General features: G+C 43.3%; 1 protein-coding gene across 9 annotated transcripts in view; it reads right to left on the bottom strand.

Annotated features, from left to right (window-relative positions):
* The window catches only part of YEATS2 (YEATS domain containing 2), a 104840-nt gene extending 104071 nt beyond the window's left edge, over window positions 1–769 (bottom strand). For 4 of the 9 annotated variants that reach the window (XR_009054408.1, XM_057740133.1, XM_057740132.1 and 1 more), the window contains exon 1: window positions 361–547. Coding sequence is in view for 3 of the 9 variants with exons in the window: in XM_057740133.1 (XP_057596116.1) it covers window positions 361–533 (173 nt within the window). In the remaining 6 variants the exon portion in view is untranslated. The other 5 variants (XM_057740137.1, XM_057740139.1, XM_057740135.1 and 2 more) reach the window with 2 other exon arrangements.
* Window positions 770–15715: the final 14946 nt, after the last annotated feature.

Raw genomic sequence — 15715 nt, 5'->3', positions numbered from 1 at the left:
CTTTCACTGCAACCCCATACACACATTTAGTGCTCTAACTCGGCACCATCCCTGGAATATCCTCCAACCTTTCTAAATCCTGCTCATCCTTCACAGCGGAGGCGGACGGTAGGGACGGCGACAGGTTGGAGGGAGATTCCAGGATTCCTGCTGATGAATCCACAACTTGCCGGTGCTGGGGCCAAATCTCGTCTCCAATCCCACAGCAGGCCACCAGGTTTAACATCCTAAGAGCTCCCGCCACTGGGGCCCAGGGCACCCCCATCCCCTCAGAGAGCGCGGTGCCCCTTAGCAAAGGACACCCCACCCACACCCAAATTCCGGGTTCCCGCTGCGGAGCCTCCCCCGCCACACACTCACCCGGGACCCAGCCTCCTCCTCCGGATCCTCTCCTCTCGGCAGCCACCCGCCCCCTCCCTCCCCCGAGCCAGGGGGCCGGCGGCGGCCGCGATGGGGGAAGGGCGCGCACGTGCCCGCGCCGCCCCCGCCCAGACAATGCCCGGGAGGGCGGAGCGCGCGCCCGGCGATCCCATCCCGCTCCCGCCAACACTCACCCTTTTTCCGGATCTCCGGCTGAAGCGCAGGCCCCGCTGGTGGCCGCGAGAGGGCACGGGGGAGGGAAGGAAGCGGGCCAAGCCCCGCGGAACCGCCCCGCCACGAGGCCCCAGCGACCCCTGAGCCCTCGGAAGCACACGGCTCGGCGAAGCCCGCCCGGCCCGTTTGGCCCGGACGTCACCAGCAGGAGCGGGGCGGGGCGCGCGCAGCGGCGGCGGCGACGCGCGCGGTTCCGGGGGCGGAGCTCGCAAGGTTGTGGGCGGGACCGGGGCCGTCCCAGACTCTCCCCCGGGCCAGCCCTGCCCCGCGCGCCCGCGCTGCCTGGGGACAATGGCCGCGGGTTCTGGTAAAGGCACCATCGTATATCATTTTCCTCCTCAGAGGACGATGGCGAGTTCCAGCCCTAAGACAAAATATCCATTCTGCCGGCATTTGTGAAGCTTCCACAGCAAGGACAACAGTAATTTGTGTGTGTCATCTTGTATCAAGCTTTGTGCTAGGTGCTAGGGATACAAATAACTGTAGTTATCACTAACCTATTTTACAGATGCAGAAAGTGAGGCTCGGAAAGTTTGCGACTACTAGGTCGTACAACTAGTGAGTAACAATCCGTCAAGTACTGTTTTCCACCTAAATATCTCTTGAGCCCAACCTTCCCTTTCCTTCTCCCTGTACCACCCTATAGCAGACCTTGTCATCTCTCTGCCAAGGCTGCTGCAGCCTCATCTGGTCTCCAGGGATCTATTTCTGGCCCCCTTCAATCTGTTTTCCTCACTATGTAAAGATTTACCATTGAAATTATCAAAGTTTAGAGGGGGTTCGTTTTATCATTTTTTTTTCACTTTACATGTATATTATCAAATTTTTGGATGTGTTTAATGTTTAATAAAATGTTTTAAAGGATTTACTCCTATATCTCCAACAACAAGCCCAGTGCATAGCACATAGTATGCACTCAAAAAGTATTTGTTCAATAAATGAGTAGTAGTAGGGCCAGAAACTTACTCCAAAGCCCTGCATGATAAGAGACTAGAGGGATTTATAAAATGTCACCCTTGGCCTCCTGACTTTAATGTCTATTAGGGGTAAAGGCACATTAACAGTATTTGTTCAACAAAATTTTCGTGTGTTTCTTTTCTGTGTCCTGGCACCGTGTGCCCAGGATTGTGTGAGACGCTGAGAATCAGAAATGAACAAAACAGTTTCTGCCCTTGTGAAATTTACAGTCAATCTAATCTGAAAGGCCAGGAAAGGACTCTCTTAAGCCTTAAGCTAAAACCCAAAGAGAGAATGGCAATTGGGGAGATAAAAATAAATTTCATGAATAAAATTGCAGTATATACATGTTGCTTGTTTCTGACACAAATAATCTGCTGGCATAATCTGTTGGTTCTAAAATAAGTTGTATTGAATGTAAAAAATACTCTTTAAAGTCCATGACTTCACTACTTAAAGTTTACATATCACAACACTATTCTTTAAAGATTTCATACATCATAAATACTAAGTAATGTATACAAAGGGAATATGTGATAATGTATCTACTTTTTGCTTGAAATAACTGTTGGGTGTTCCCTGTTTGTTCTTATTTTCTCTCAGCCCAGCTTGGTACAGTATCTTACTCTTACAGTCCAAGAGAATGATAAATGTTTGTTTACTCCATTTTATTCTACAGCATAGATACATTAAACTCATTTATGCAGTTAAAAATTTTCCTTTATATAGTTTGCAGTGTAATGGACATTGTATGGTGAAGGACCTTATCAAATACTGAATTTTAAATATAGTGAAATCTGTACCTATAGTGTTTGTTTATACAGTAGTGTTTGTTTATATAGTGTTTATATGTAGTTCTTGAAACCTACATATAAGCAGCAGTATGTTTTATCTGACTTTTATGAAGTATTAATTTTGACTTTCAATTTAAAGTTCTTATGTCTTCATTAGAAAAAGTAAATAAATAAATAAATTTCATGGAGAAAGCGGTAGGGTAAGTGGTCAACATGGGCATGTCTGTATTCTCCTATCTTAGGGTTCTAACCCTGAGGCAAGGGCTTAGAAATATCCAGCTAAGTGTGGAGGAGGCCAGAAGCCCACTTCCCCTGGCCCAGCTGGGAAGGCTGCCCAATTCCGGCAGAAGTCTCACATCGATCAGGGCATAGGAGCAGACAGCAGCATTAGGGAGAGAGGAGTCTGAGATAGTGCTGACGGGTGTCCACAACTTGCAGATGATGTGCCAGGAACCCAGATTTCTCTTATGCCTTCTGCCAGGCAAGCAGAAAGTAGCATGGGTGAGACCCATGGATGGGCCAAGGGCACTGTGCCAGGGGCCAGGTGATCCTGAACCGGAGGCTTTGTGGTGGATTAATTGGCAGGTAATGGCTAGAGAATGTGGCTAAGACCCCAAGGATGGGCAGAGATGAGAGCCTCAGCAAGAGCTGACGTGCTCCCAAGTCAGCTGGTGAGAGGAGCAGGGATGGAGGAGCTGGGGTGAGAAGGTGAGACGTCAGACTCTCAAGGTGCCAGAGCAACAGATCATGAGCTTGACAGCCAACAATCTCAGCAGCTGATGCCAGCAGGGCCCCGGTGGCCAGGTATGACTAGGGACATGGCTGCAAAAGCCAGTGAGGGCCCAGGCTACCGCTCACAGCTCTGCGCACAGATCTGGGACCCCTCTGGCCACTGCCTTGAGGCTTCCCTTTGATCCCACAGGCCACCTTGGAAGTCAGGAGTGGGAGGGGAACGTTCTGATAGGACTGCAACTTTGAATTGACTGAATATTTACCCAAAATGAGATGGTTTAAGAGTATATAACTTTCATTGGCAAGGTTTTTTTTCCCCAGGTACCTTTTTTTTTTAACTGAATGAAAGATTCTTTAAATTCTGTAGTGCTTTACAAGTTTCAGAAGTTTCACGCACATGATTTCCTGTAATTCCATAATAAGCGTTTCTCCTCACCCCTATATTCCGCCTCTCCCTTCCCTCTCCCCACGGGTAACCACTAGTTTGTTCTCTGTATCTGTGCGTCTGCTTCTTTCTTCAACAAACTATTCACTAGTTTGTTGTATTTTTTAGATTCCACATATAAGTGATATCATACAATATTTGCCTTTCTCTGTCTGACTTATTTCACTGAGCATAGTGCCCTCTAAGTCCATCCGTGTTGCTGCAAATAGCAAAGTTTCATTCTTTTTTATGGCTGAGTAGTATGGCAAGCTTAAGTTTAGCCCTGTCCCCAACAGGAACGAGAGCCCACAAGAAAGTTTACGTCATTTAAAGAGAAATAACAGTTATAGATTTTTTTACACATATGCACATAGTATGTACATTTCAGTAACACATATAAGCTCTATGAAGCACGTGGGCAGGGTGCTGAGAGCACAGCACAGGGGGACCAAATTTAGTATGGAGGTAAAATAGGCCTCCATGAATAAATATTAAGTGAAACCCCAAAGTAGTAGGAGCTGTCGGGGCATGATAAAACACAAAGTGAGAGAAGTCCAGGGTAACTTACGCAAGAGCGGAGTGGCTGGGTTTGGGGCTGAGGGTCAGGCAAGAGCAGGGTCGTGCAGGGAGCTGATATTAAGAGTTTAATCTTTACCTTAAGAACAACAGGAAGTTATCAAAAGGTTTTAAGCAGGGTAGTAATGTACCCGATTTGCCTTTTAAAGTAATATATTTGACCGGGCAAATGAGTGGGGAACGACTAGAGGGGTATGTGAACAAAGCAGCAGCCCTGCAGTTGGAAAGCGATTTGATCATCCAGGTGAAAAATGAGGGTAGCTTACCCTGGGCAGTGGAGATGGAGGGAAGCAGAGAGATTCAAGAATTGTGGAGAAAATACCAAGAGACTTGGTAATGAAGCGGGAGAAGACCAGGGAAGAGAGAAAGGGATTGGCCCCTGCTAAGCCAAATGGTAGGTGAGAAGCCGCCCCAGCCTTCAAGCAGACGCTGCCCTGTGCTGGGGTCCACCGCTGGAGTGTGGATTTCAGGCCTCCCCTTAGCCAGGCCCCCTGGGCAGCATTCACCTGCACTGGAGGGGGGCTGGAAGAAAATTAGGAGAAGAACCGAGGGGGACTGGTTTCTGGGGTTGGCAGATGGTGGTGCCACTTACTGAGAGGAGAGAGACTGAAGGGAGAACAGATTTTCTATGTTGGGGGTAGTGGTGAGCGAATCAAGAATTCTTTTAAGTTTTAAGTTTGAGACATCCACCTGAGGAGATTAAACAGGCATCTGTACCACAGTTCTGGGGCTCAGAGAACTGGTGGGTGGCGCTGTCAACATACCCTCGGCAACAGGGAGTTCTGAGGGCTGGTGAGATTGCAGAAAAGACAGCACAGTTCAGAGGGGTTGCACAGTCACAGCCCACAATGTCACACTTTGCTTTAAACAAACCAACATTCCAAATGTTGAGAAATATAATAACCTGGATTTCTCCTTCTATGAAAAAAAATCAAGCCGTGGTAACCTGGCCCCACATGGCTGTAATCAGATATTAGCTAACACTATGAACCAGGCAGTGTTCCAAGCACTTCACAAATGGAATCTAAGTAACAACTTGATTATTATTGTTCATACTTTAAGGAAGGGAAAACCCAAAACACAGAAAGGCTGAGCAACTTACACAGCTAAGAAGTGGCGGAGCTGGTTGCAGACCCAGGCAGGGCGGCACCAGCGTCTGAGAGCTTAGACACCGTGGGTGCAGCTGGGAAGCTGCAACCCCATTTAGAAAAGCCCTCCTGCCTGCAGGGCATGGTCCCACCACTTCCTGTTGTTTTCCTGTCCCCTGCAAATCCCACCCCAGTCTGTGCATCCATTGCCATTTATTGTTTTATTTGCATGACTGTTTTCTGATATTGGAGAATTATTTCTCTATACCAAGTAGAATATTAAAACATACTAAAGATATCTAACTTCTATGGGGAGGAATTGTAAAATTATTTATTTGTGAAATTTCTGTTTGTATGTTATCTGGTCAGATAAAATGGATTAAAACAGGATAGTATTTAGATGAAATATGTATGAGAAACGCATCCCTATGTTTCCGTGCTTCTGATATAATCATACTTCTAAGGGAATCTGTCATTCCCAAGTATTGGAGATGAAAATGGCACAGAGTCAAGGCAACAAAATGTTAAATAACTTTTCCATTTCAGTTTTATTTGGATAAGGTTGATCTGAGACTGAGGTGAGGGAGACCTTGACAGTATGCTTAGTTTCAAGTCTTAGGGGGAAAATATGGTGTCAGTCAGTTTGTGGTCTTATAGTCTCTTAGCGGGGAGTGGGGGTGGGGTGGTGTAGATTGCTCAGGAGTCTCTTCCTCAGCAAATGTGTGAGGAGGGAGGCGGGGCTGGGTGTTAAATGCACAATATTAATGAAAGGAAAAGCAACAATTATTAAAGTTAGGCAAGAGGGTTCTAGGCATGATGGCACTGACCCAGGAGAAGGAGCTGGGATTTGGGAGGGGCCTCACTCCGGGAGCTGAGGAATCCTGGCCTCCTCCCTGGGGAGACCAACCCCACTTCCTAAGATTAACAGGAGTGGGAACCCTGGAGCCCTTATGGCGATGGGGTTCCCCTACCAGGATGCCGTCACTAATTAGACTTCTAAAATGAGAACTTCACATGTACAGCGCCAAGCAAACTTTTAAAGCAGTTAGTGCCTGGGAATTACACTCAGGTGGTTAAAAATAAATGAGTGACCCCAACGAAGTCCAAACAAGAAGCCAAATGTCTGGTTGGCCTACTTGGATTTTGGCTAAACTATATCCCACTCTTGCAGATCTTACTGGACCCCATCCTAACCCAAAGAAACCACGCATGGTGGTTCTCCTCTGTGTGGGTTGGGCAGTCACCACAAACACAGACTTGGGGGATGGGGGAGATGATGCAAGACATTTTCTTTCATGAAAAAAAAAAAAAAAGGATATTTGCCCTGAAAGGAAACTTTCTATGGCTGGAAGCAGTTGGGTTCTCTGTGTTTGTTTCATTTAAAAATGAAGTCTCTAGATGAGGAGAACTTGGAACTCTCATACATTGCTGATGGGAATGTAAAAATGTGCAGCTGCTTTGGCAAACAGCTTGGCGGTTTCTCAAAATATTGAACACAGTTATTGTGTGTCCCTGCAGTTACACTCCTAGGCAGATACCCAGGAGAAATGAAAGTGTATGTCTACACAGAATTTGTACAGGAATGTCCATGGCAAAAGCATGTATCTCAATAAAGTTGTTTAAAAAAAAAAGTAATCTCTGGGCATAGGCTAAAAATATCTGAAAATTACTTGTAAAGTTAAGGTAACATAAATATACAATTTCAGCTGTAATATGATTTGATTGTGGTAGAATCTAGACAACGTAAAGAGGGAAATCTACAAAAATAGTTCTACTTAAACTTCTGGGTCAGGTTTTAAAGACTGAAGACTTCTGATTTTAATCTGGTTAATTTCCTTATCTCTTTCATCTGCTGTTAGGTGTCTGTCAATACTGTGATATTTTCATTTATGATTTATTGTTTTAAATTGGTTTTCCACACTACAGTCCTATTACTAAAGATAAATATTAATGACACTAGTGCTGAGCTTATTTGTTGACAGACATTTTTATATCCTTTACTTGTCTTGATGGCACTCAGCTGTGTTATCCTCTGCTGGCTTTTACCATGATCTTTTCCTGGCTTCCTAGTTTATGGCTCATCTGTTCTAGAAATGCCCCGCAGGTGCCCTCAGTCAAGAGGTATAGTCCTGGCTGTAAACAGCCCTCATTCCCAAATATAATAAGAGGACTCTGGTGGCCTAGACTAAGCCAAAACAAATAATGTTGCATATCTGTCAGCTTTCAAACATCAATTACTGGGGCTTCCCTGGTGGCACAGTGGTTAAGAATCCACCCCCCCCCCCCCCCCATGCAGGGGACACGGGTTTGAGCCCTGGGCTGGGAAGATCCCACATGCCACATGCCTCAGAGCAAATAAGCCCGTGAGCCACAACTACCGAGCCTGCGCTCTAGAGCCTGCGAGCCACCTACTGAGCCCACGTGCCACAACTGTTGAAGCCCACATGCCTAGAGCCTGTGCTCCGCAACAAGAGAAGCCACCGCAATGAGAAGCCCACGCACCGCAATGAAGAGTAGCCCCTGCTCTCTGCAACTAGAGAAAGCCCGCGTGCAGCAAAGAAGACCCAACACAGCCAATCAATAGATAGATTAATTAATTAATTAAAATCAATTACTGCCCAGAGTGCTATCCTGTTGACCCTGATGTTGGGAGTCTAATTTGCCCGTCACCATGGGGCACTCAATGGCAGAGTGTGGGATGTTGCCTCTGTAATCAGCTCTCAGATTCCTCCAATGCAAGTGAACAGGGGATTCTAGTTGGGAAGAGAAATCTTCTATAAGGTGACCTTGGCAGTGAGACATACCACATGTATAATAACTCTTATTCTCCAAACATCTCCAGACTCTTATACTTTGTACGGCCATATACATTTCTCCTTCCATGCTTACAGAATGCCTTATTCGTATGTTCCGAGTAAACTCATCCAGGTTCGGTGTCCCCAGCTGAGCAGCTGATACTGTCAGAATAGTCATAAATGTGCCTAGAGAAGAACTGTTCACATTGTAAAAGCATCAAGAGGGGAAACTATCAGAGAATTTTCTGAGCTGCTTTGTGTTCTATTCACTATAGATAACATGATGCGGAGAATGTGAGTAGTCACAGTTTGTGTATAGAATGAGTTTGGATCTTCATGGCCCAAAATGCAGGCAGTCTGTTTTAAAGTGTAAAAAAAATCATAATATTGGGAATGATAGCTGGGAAAGTTTTTTTTTTTTACTCTTAATTTTATACTACTTGGACAATGTTGACATTTATATTTTGTGAAGATTTATTTATGCAACAGCATAGGGCTAAGAAGCTGTGCCTCTCCTCGTCCCCCTTTGTCACCACGTCTCTCCTTGTAACTCTGCTTTTAGAGGTGGCATACACAACAGCTTGGCAGACGTCGCATCCACTCCCAACCCTTTCTCCCTTGCCTTCTCTCTAGACGCCAGAAAGTTAAACACTCAATTTCCTACCCTTCCTTGCAGCCAGGAGTGACCATATGACTTAGTTCTAGCCAAGAAGATGAAACCACAAGTACAATGAATAAAAAGAGAAACTCCCAAAGAAAGGGGACAGTTGTAACTAGTTCTGCTTTGGCCTTTCTGTCCCCTTCTTCCTGCCTTGAATTTGGATGTGATGCCTGAAGGTATGGCAGCCATCCTTCAACCATGGTCATGAGAAGTCAACACCTTAAAAATGGAACAGAAAGAAAGCAGGAGCCTGGGTCTTTTACGATGTCACCAGGCTTGGACTGCCAACTTGCTATGTAAGAAAAATATCATTTGTCTCTTTAAACAACTTGTGGCCAGACTGTCTGTCATTTTCAGCCAACCACATTTCTGTATGACACACGAGATTTCTTCAATGTGCTTCTTTGCTATTCAACTTCTCAGATAACTCTTTCTCAATCTCCACCCCCAGCCCCTCTTTTTCTGCCTATGCCTGAATACTGGGATTTCTATGTCTTCTGTCCTTGGTCTGTTCTCATTTCTTGAATAATTTTCACCATGGGCACAGCTTCCACTGCCCCTTACATACCAACAAGTTCCAAATCTACAAGGGTGAGTCAAAGATTATCCGTACTCCGGTTATATTCAAACTTCTGTTGGCCACACTGTCTTATCAGCACTTTCCATTCAAGGCTACTGTCTCCGCAGTCACTGCTATGCAGGTGTGAGTGTGTTACATCAGTTCATTTGTTACTGCAGTGCGAGCAAAAATGGATGCCCCACGTGTGACTTGCACTAAAGAAGAGCAGCGTGCAGTGATTCATTTTTTGTGGTCTGAGGGTGTACCTGGTGCCGTTATTTATCAAAGACTTTTGCACAGTACGGACAAAGTGGCTTGTTGCAAAGAAGTGTGTATGAATGGACAGAGAAGTTCAAGGAAGGTCGCACAAGTGTTAGCCATCAAGAAGAAGCCGGACACTTGTCCACGTCCACGGCTGAAGACAGCATTGAGTGTACATGTGAAATGATTCTGTTGAATAGATGAGTGACAGTAGATTATGTGGCAAATCATTTGCAGATCAGCCATGGCTCTGCCTATGAAATAATCCACAACACACTTATGTTTCAAAAAGTTTGTACTGAAGCCTAAACTTCAGATTAAATGCAGTGGACTGCTTATCCAAGGGTATTGTGATCTTGGATGACAATGCACATCCACACACTTCTGCCCACACTGTCAACACTCTGCAAAAACTTCATGTTGAAGTGTTGAAATATCCTCCCTGTGGTCCTGATCCTGCTCCATCGGACCTTCACCTGTTTGGTCCCCTGAAAGCAGCCCTACGAGGAAAAAGATTCACTTCTGATGAAGTGAGGACAGCAGTGCATTTGTGGCTCACAGCTCAGCCTAAAACATTTTTTAATGAGGAAATACAAAAGCTTGTTGACAGATGGACAAAGTGTACCGAAAAGCAAGAAGATTATGTCAAAAAATGATGTATTTGTCTTTCCTAAAAATTAAGATAAATTCTACAGCCAGAGTGTGGATAATTCTTGACTCACCCTTGTAGATCATGAACTTGGGACCTGGACCATTATTTTCAAGCACGTTTAAGACATTTCCCCTTGCATGGTCCTGAAGCAAATTCAGCCTATCCATAATTAAACTCATTTTTTCCCCCATTCAAGCCTTACTTTTCTCCTTTCTCTTACCATTTGGTTAGTTTCAGCACCCACTCAGCTACCCGAGACAGAAACTTTGCAATCATCCCCTCTTTGTTTACCCTCACAGCTTACATCCAATTAGTCTCCAGGGGTTACTGAATCCATCTCCTAAATTCTTCTCAGGTCAGCTCTCTCCCCTTTATTCCCTCAGCCACTGCCCTGGTCCAGGTGCCCACCCCCTCCCCCTGGACGTGCATCCTCTCCTCCTAATTGGTTGTGCCACCTTCCTCCTCTCCCTTTTTAGTGTGTCTCAACTGCTGGGGTCAACTTTGTACCACACATCTGATCACTTCACCATTTAAAACACCACCCGGTACCCCATCCCCATTACACAGGGCCAGGGGCTCTCAGATTGTACTGTGCATCGTATTACCTGAAGAACCTGTTTAAACATAGGTTGCTGGGCCGCTCCTCCAGAGTTTCGGGCTCAGTAGGTCTGGGGTGGGTCCTAAAATGTGCATTCCTAACAAGTCTGGGGATGGTGCTGATCGGGGCTGCATTTTGAGAACTACTGGCCTAGGCTAACGTTAGAACTCACTAACGTCGGGTTTAAGGTCAGGCTCAACCTACCTTCCCAACTGCTGCTGCTCACCACGTTCCGTAAGGTATTGCTGACGTCACCTTCCACGCTTGCATCAAGGTCTTGATCATCCTCTTCCCTTCTCTGCGATGCACATTCCGCCTTCTCATTCCTGGCAAACTCCCTGCCAGTTCTTCAAGGAAAGTCCAGCTCCAGCCTTCGCTTCTGTAGCATTAATTTACTGCTTCCTCCTCTACACGCCACTGGTGCTTCATACACAGGGTTCTTTATAGTCTTGCTACTTAACCGGTGGTCCTCAACCAACATCACGGCCATCACCTGGGAGCTTGTTAGAAAAAGCATTTTCAGGCTCCACCCCAGACCTACGGAATCAGAATCTACAATTTAACAGGATCCCCAGGTGATTCCCATGACAACTGAAGTGTGAGAAGCGCTGCTGTGCAGGGCCTTGCGCTTGACATTGTGATAGATGCTCTGGGACAGTATTTCCTTTAATTCCTCCAGCAGTCCCATGGCTCACTATTATCCACAATTTACAAAAGCGGAAGTGGAGGCTGGGAGTAGCAGAGCTGGGATCCAAGCCCAGGGCAAACTGGCTTCAAAAATCTGTGCTTGCTCTACTTTCTATACCCATCGTCTGCCTATTACTGGTCTTCACACATACCGCTGTAATTACCTATCCATAAGTCGGCCTCTCTGTCCACATAAAGAGATGCTGAGCAGGGCAAAGTCGTATAGTCGTATTGTCTCTAGAACTCAAGGAAGAAAACTGCACCGGAAACAAGGAAGAACCTCTGTTCTTTCTCACTGTTGACTACAGTTCTAACAGCAACTTTGGATAGGATGAGGTTCTGAAAGAGTTGATACAAATTTTAAAAATACAGGAGCTTTATTGACATATAATTCATACATCATACAATTAATTCAAAGCATACAATTCAGTGGTTTGCAGTATACTCACAGAATTGTGCAACCATCACCCCAAAACAAACCACATGACCATCAGCAGTCACCCTCCATTTCTCCCAGACCCTCTACCTCTAGGCAACCACCAATCGACCCCTGTCTCTATAGATTTGCCTTTTCTGGGAGTTTCATGTGAATAGAATTGTACAATAGGTGGCCTTTTGTTATTGGCTTCTTTCACTTAACATAATGTTTTTAAAATTTAGCCATGTTGTAGCATGTATCAGTTCCCTGTTCTTTTTTATTGGTGAATAAAATTACACTTTCTATTTACCCATTCATCAGTTGATAGACATTTGAGTTGCTCCCACCTTTTGGCTCTTACAAGTAATGCTGTTGTAAACGCTGATGTTTAAGTTTTGGTGTGAATATGTTTTTTTTTTTTTTAGAACTTTTATTGAGATACAGTTAACAGACAATAAACTTCATATATTTAGAGTGTACTATTTGGTATTTTTTTTCTTTTTAGTAATGTATATATGGCAATCCCAACCTCCCAATTCATCCCTGCCCCAACCCCCCCACCCAAACCCCCGCTTTCCCTTCCCCACTTGGTGTCCATACTTTTGTCCTCTACATCTATGTCTCTGTTTCGGCCTTGCAAACTGGTTGATTGGTACCATTTTTCTATATTCCGCATATATGTGTTAATATACGATATTTGTTTTTCTCTTTCTGACTCACTTCACTCTGTATGACAGTCTCTGGGTCCATCCATGTCTCTACAAATGTCCCACTTTCATTGCTTTTTACAGCAGAGTAATATTCCATTGTATGTATGTACCACATCTTCTTTACCCATTCCTCTGTTGATGGACATTTAGGTTGCTTCCATGTCCTGGTTATTGTAAATAGTGCTGCAATGAACATTGGAGTGCATGTGTCTTTTTGAATTATGGTGTTCTCTGGGTATATGCCCAGTAGTGGGATTGCTGGATCATATGGTAACTTTATTTTTAGTTTTTTAAGGAACCTCCATACTATTCTCCATAGTGGCTGTATCAGTTTACATTCCCACCAACAGTGCAAGAGCGCTCCCTTTTCTCCATGCCCTCTCCAGCATTTACTGTCTGCAGATTTTCTGATGATGCCCCTTCTAACCGGTGTGAGGTGATACCTCATTGTAGTCTGGATTTGCATTTCTCTAATAATTAGTGATGTTGAGCAGCTTTTCATGTGTCTCTTGGCCATCTGTATGTCTTCTTTGGAGAAATGCCTATTTAGGTCTTCTGCCCATTTTTTGATTGGGTTGTTTGTTTTTTTGATATTGAGCTGGATGAACTCTATATTTTTTGGAGATTAATCCTTTGTTGATTTGTTTGCAAATATTTTGAGGGTTGTCTTTTCATCTTGCTTATACTTTCCTTTGCTGTGCAGAAGCTTTGAAGTCTCATTAGGTTCCACGTACTTATTTTTGTTTTTATTTCCATTATTCTAGGGGGTGGATCAAAAAAGATCTTGCTGTTATTTACGTCAAAGAGTGTTCTTCCTATGTTCTCCTCTAGGAGTTTTATAGTGTCTGGCCTTACATTTAGGTCTTGAATCCATTTTGAGTTTATTTTTGTGTATGGTGTTAGGGAGTGTTCTAATTACATTCTTTTACATGTAGCTGTCCAGTTTTCCCAGCACCACTTATTGAAGAGGCTGCCTTTTCTCCACTGTATATCCTTGCCTCCTTTGTCATAGATTAGTTGACCATAGTTTATCTCTGGGCTTTCTATCCTGTTCCATTGATCTATATTCTGTTTTTGTGCCAGTACCATACTGTCTGATCACCATAGCCTAATAGTATAGTTTGAAGTCAGGAAGCCTGATTCCACCAACTCCGTCTTTCCTTCTCAAGATTGCTTTGGGTATTCGGGGTCTTTTGGGTTTCCATACAAATTGTAAAATTTCTTGTTCTAGTTCTGTGAAAAAATGCCATTGGTAATTTGATAGGGATTGCATTGAAGCTGTAGATTGTTTTGGGTATTATAGTAATTTTCACAATGTTGATTCTTCCAGTCCAAGAACATGGTATATCTCCCCATCTGTTTGTGTCATCTTTGATTTCTTTCATTAGTGTCTTATAGTTTTCTGAGTACAGGTCTTTTACCTCCTTGGTTAGGTTTATTCCTAGGTATTTTATTCTTTTTGTTGCAATGGTGAATGGGATTGTTTTCTTAATTTCTCTTTCTGATTTTCGTTGTTAGTGTATAGAAATGCAAGAGATTTCTGTGTGTTCATTTTGTATCCTGCAACTTTACCAAATTCATTGATTAGCTCAAGTAGTTTTCTGGTGGCATCTTTGGGATTTTCTATGTATAGTAACATGTCATCTGCAAACAGTGACAGTCTGACTTCTTTTCCAATTTGGATTCCTTTTATTTCTTTTTCTTCTCTGATTGCTTGGCAAGGACTTCCAAAACTATGTTGAATAGCAGTGGAGAGAGTAGACATCCTTGTCCTGTTCCTGATCTTAGAGGGAATGCTTTCAGTTTTTCACCATTGAGAATGATGTTTGCTGTGGGTTTGTCATATATGGCCTTTATTATGTTGAGGTAGGTTCCCTCTCTGCCCACCTTCTGGAGAGTTTTTATCATAAATGGGCATTGAATTTTGTCAAAAGCTTTTTCTGCATCTGAGATGATCATGTGGTTTTTATCCTTCAATTTGTTAATATGGTGTATCACATTGATTGATTTGCATATATTGGAGAATCCTTGCATTCCAGGGATAAACCCCACTTGATCATGGTGTATGATGCTTTTACTGTGTTGTTGGGTTCTGTTGGCTAGTATTTTGCTGAGGATTTTCACATCTAAATTCATCAGTGATATTGGTCTGTAATTTTCTTTTTCTGTAGTATCTTTATCTGGTTTTGGTATCAGGGTGATGGTGGCCTCATAGAATGAGTTTGGGAGTGTTCCTTCCTCTGCAATTTTTTGAAAGAGCTTGAGAAGGATAAGTGTTAGCTCTTCTGTAAATGTTTGATAAAATTCACCTGTGAATCCATCTGGTTCTGGGCTTTTGTTTGTTGGAAGATTTTTAATCACCATTTCAATTTCATTACTTGTGTGAGAATATGTTTTTATTTCTCTTGGGTACTCACCTAGGAGTTGGATTATATGGTAACTCTATGTTTGACTTATTGAGGAACAGACTGTTTTCCAAAGCAGCTATACTGTTCTAAATACTCGGCAGCAGTGTATGAGGATTCCATTTTTTCTACATCCTTGTCAACACATTATTATCTGTCTTTTTAAAAAATTCAATTTATTTAAACTAAAAAACAAACAAAAAAGCCTGTCTTTTTTATTATCGTCCCTTTAGTGGGTTGAAATGGTATCTCATTGTGATTTGCATTTCCCTAACAACTAATGATATTGAGCATCTTTGCTTATTGGCCATTTGCATATCTTCTTGGAAGAAAAGTCTACTCAGATCTTTGGCACATTTTGAAATTGGGTATTTTATTTTATTTTATTGAGTGTAAAGAGTTCTCTATATGTTATGGGTTGAATCCTGTCTCCTTCAAAAGATATGTTGGCATCCTAGCACTCAATACTTGGGGTCAAGATACATATACTAATACATATAAAATATATAATCACCAAAGACAACCATATACCAACAAAGGTCCACTCATCACTCTGTAATAACCTATATAGGAACAGGACCCGAAGATGAATACACATGTATTCATTTATACATACGTATTCACATGTATTTATACTTATGTATAAATGAACCAGATTCTGTACCTAGAACAAACACAACACTGTAATCAAATTTACTCCAACAGAAAATAAAAATTAAATTAAAAAAAAAAAAACAGGCAAGAAGTAGTGAGAAATAAGCTTTTGGGGATTTCTCCTGGCACATTCCATTCCAATTCACAACC

Source organism: Hippopotamus amphibius, chromosome 6 (assembly GCF_030028045.1).
Source record: "Hippopotamus amphibius kiboko isolate mHipAmp2 chromosome 6, mHipAmp2.hap2, whole genome shotgun sequence".
Taxonomy (NCBI): domain Eukaryota; kingdom Metazoa; phylum Chordata; class Mammalia; order Artiodactyla; family Hippopotamidae; genus Hippopotamus; species Hippopotamus amphibius.
Note: the sequence above shows the minus strand (reverse complement) of the source record. Positions and strands in the feature narration are given on the sequence as shown.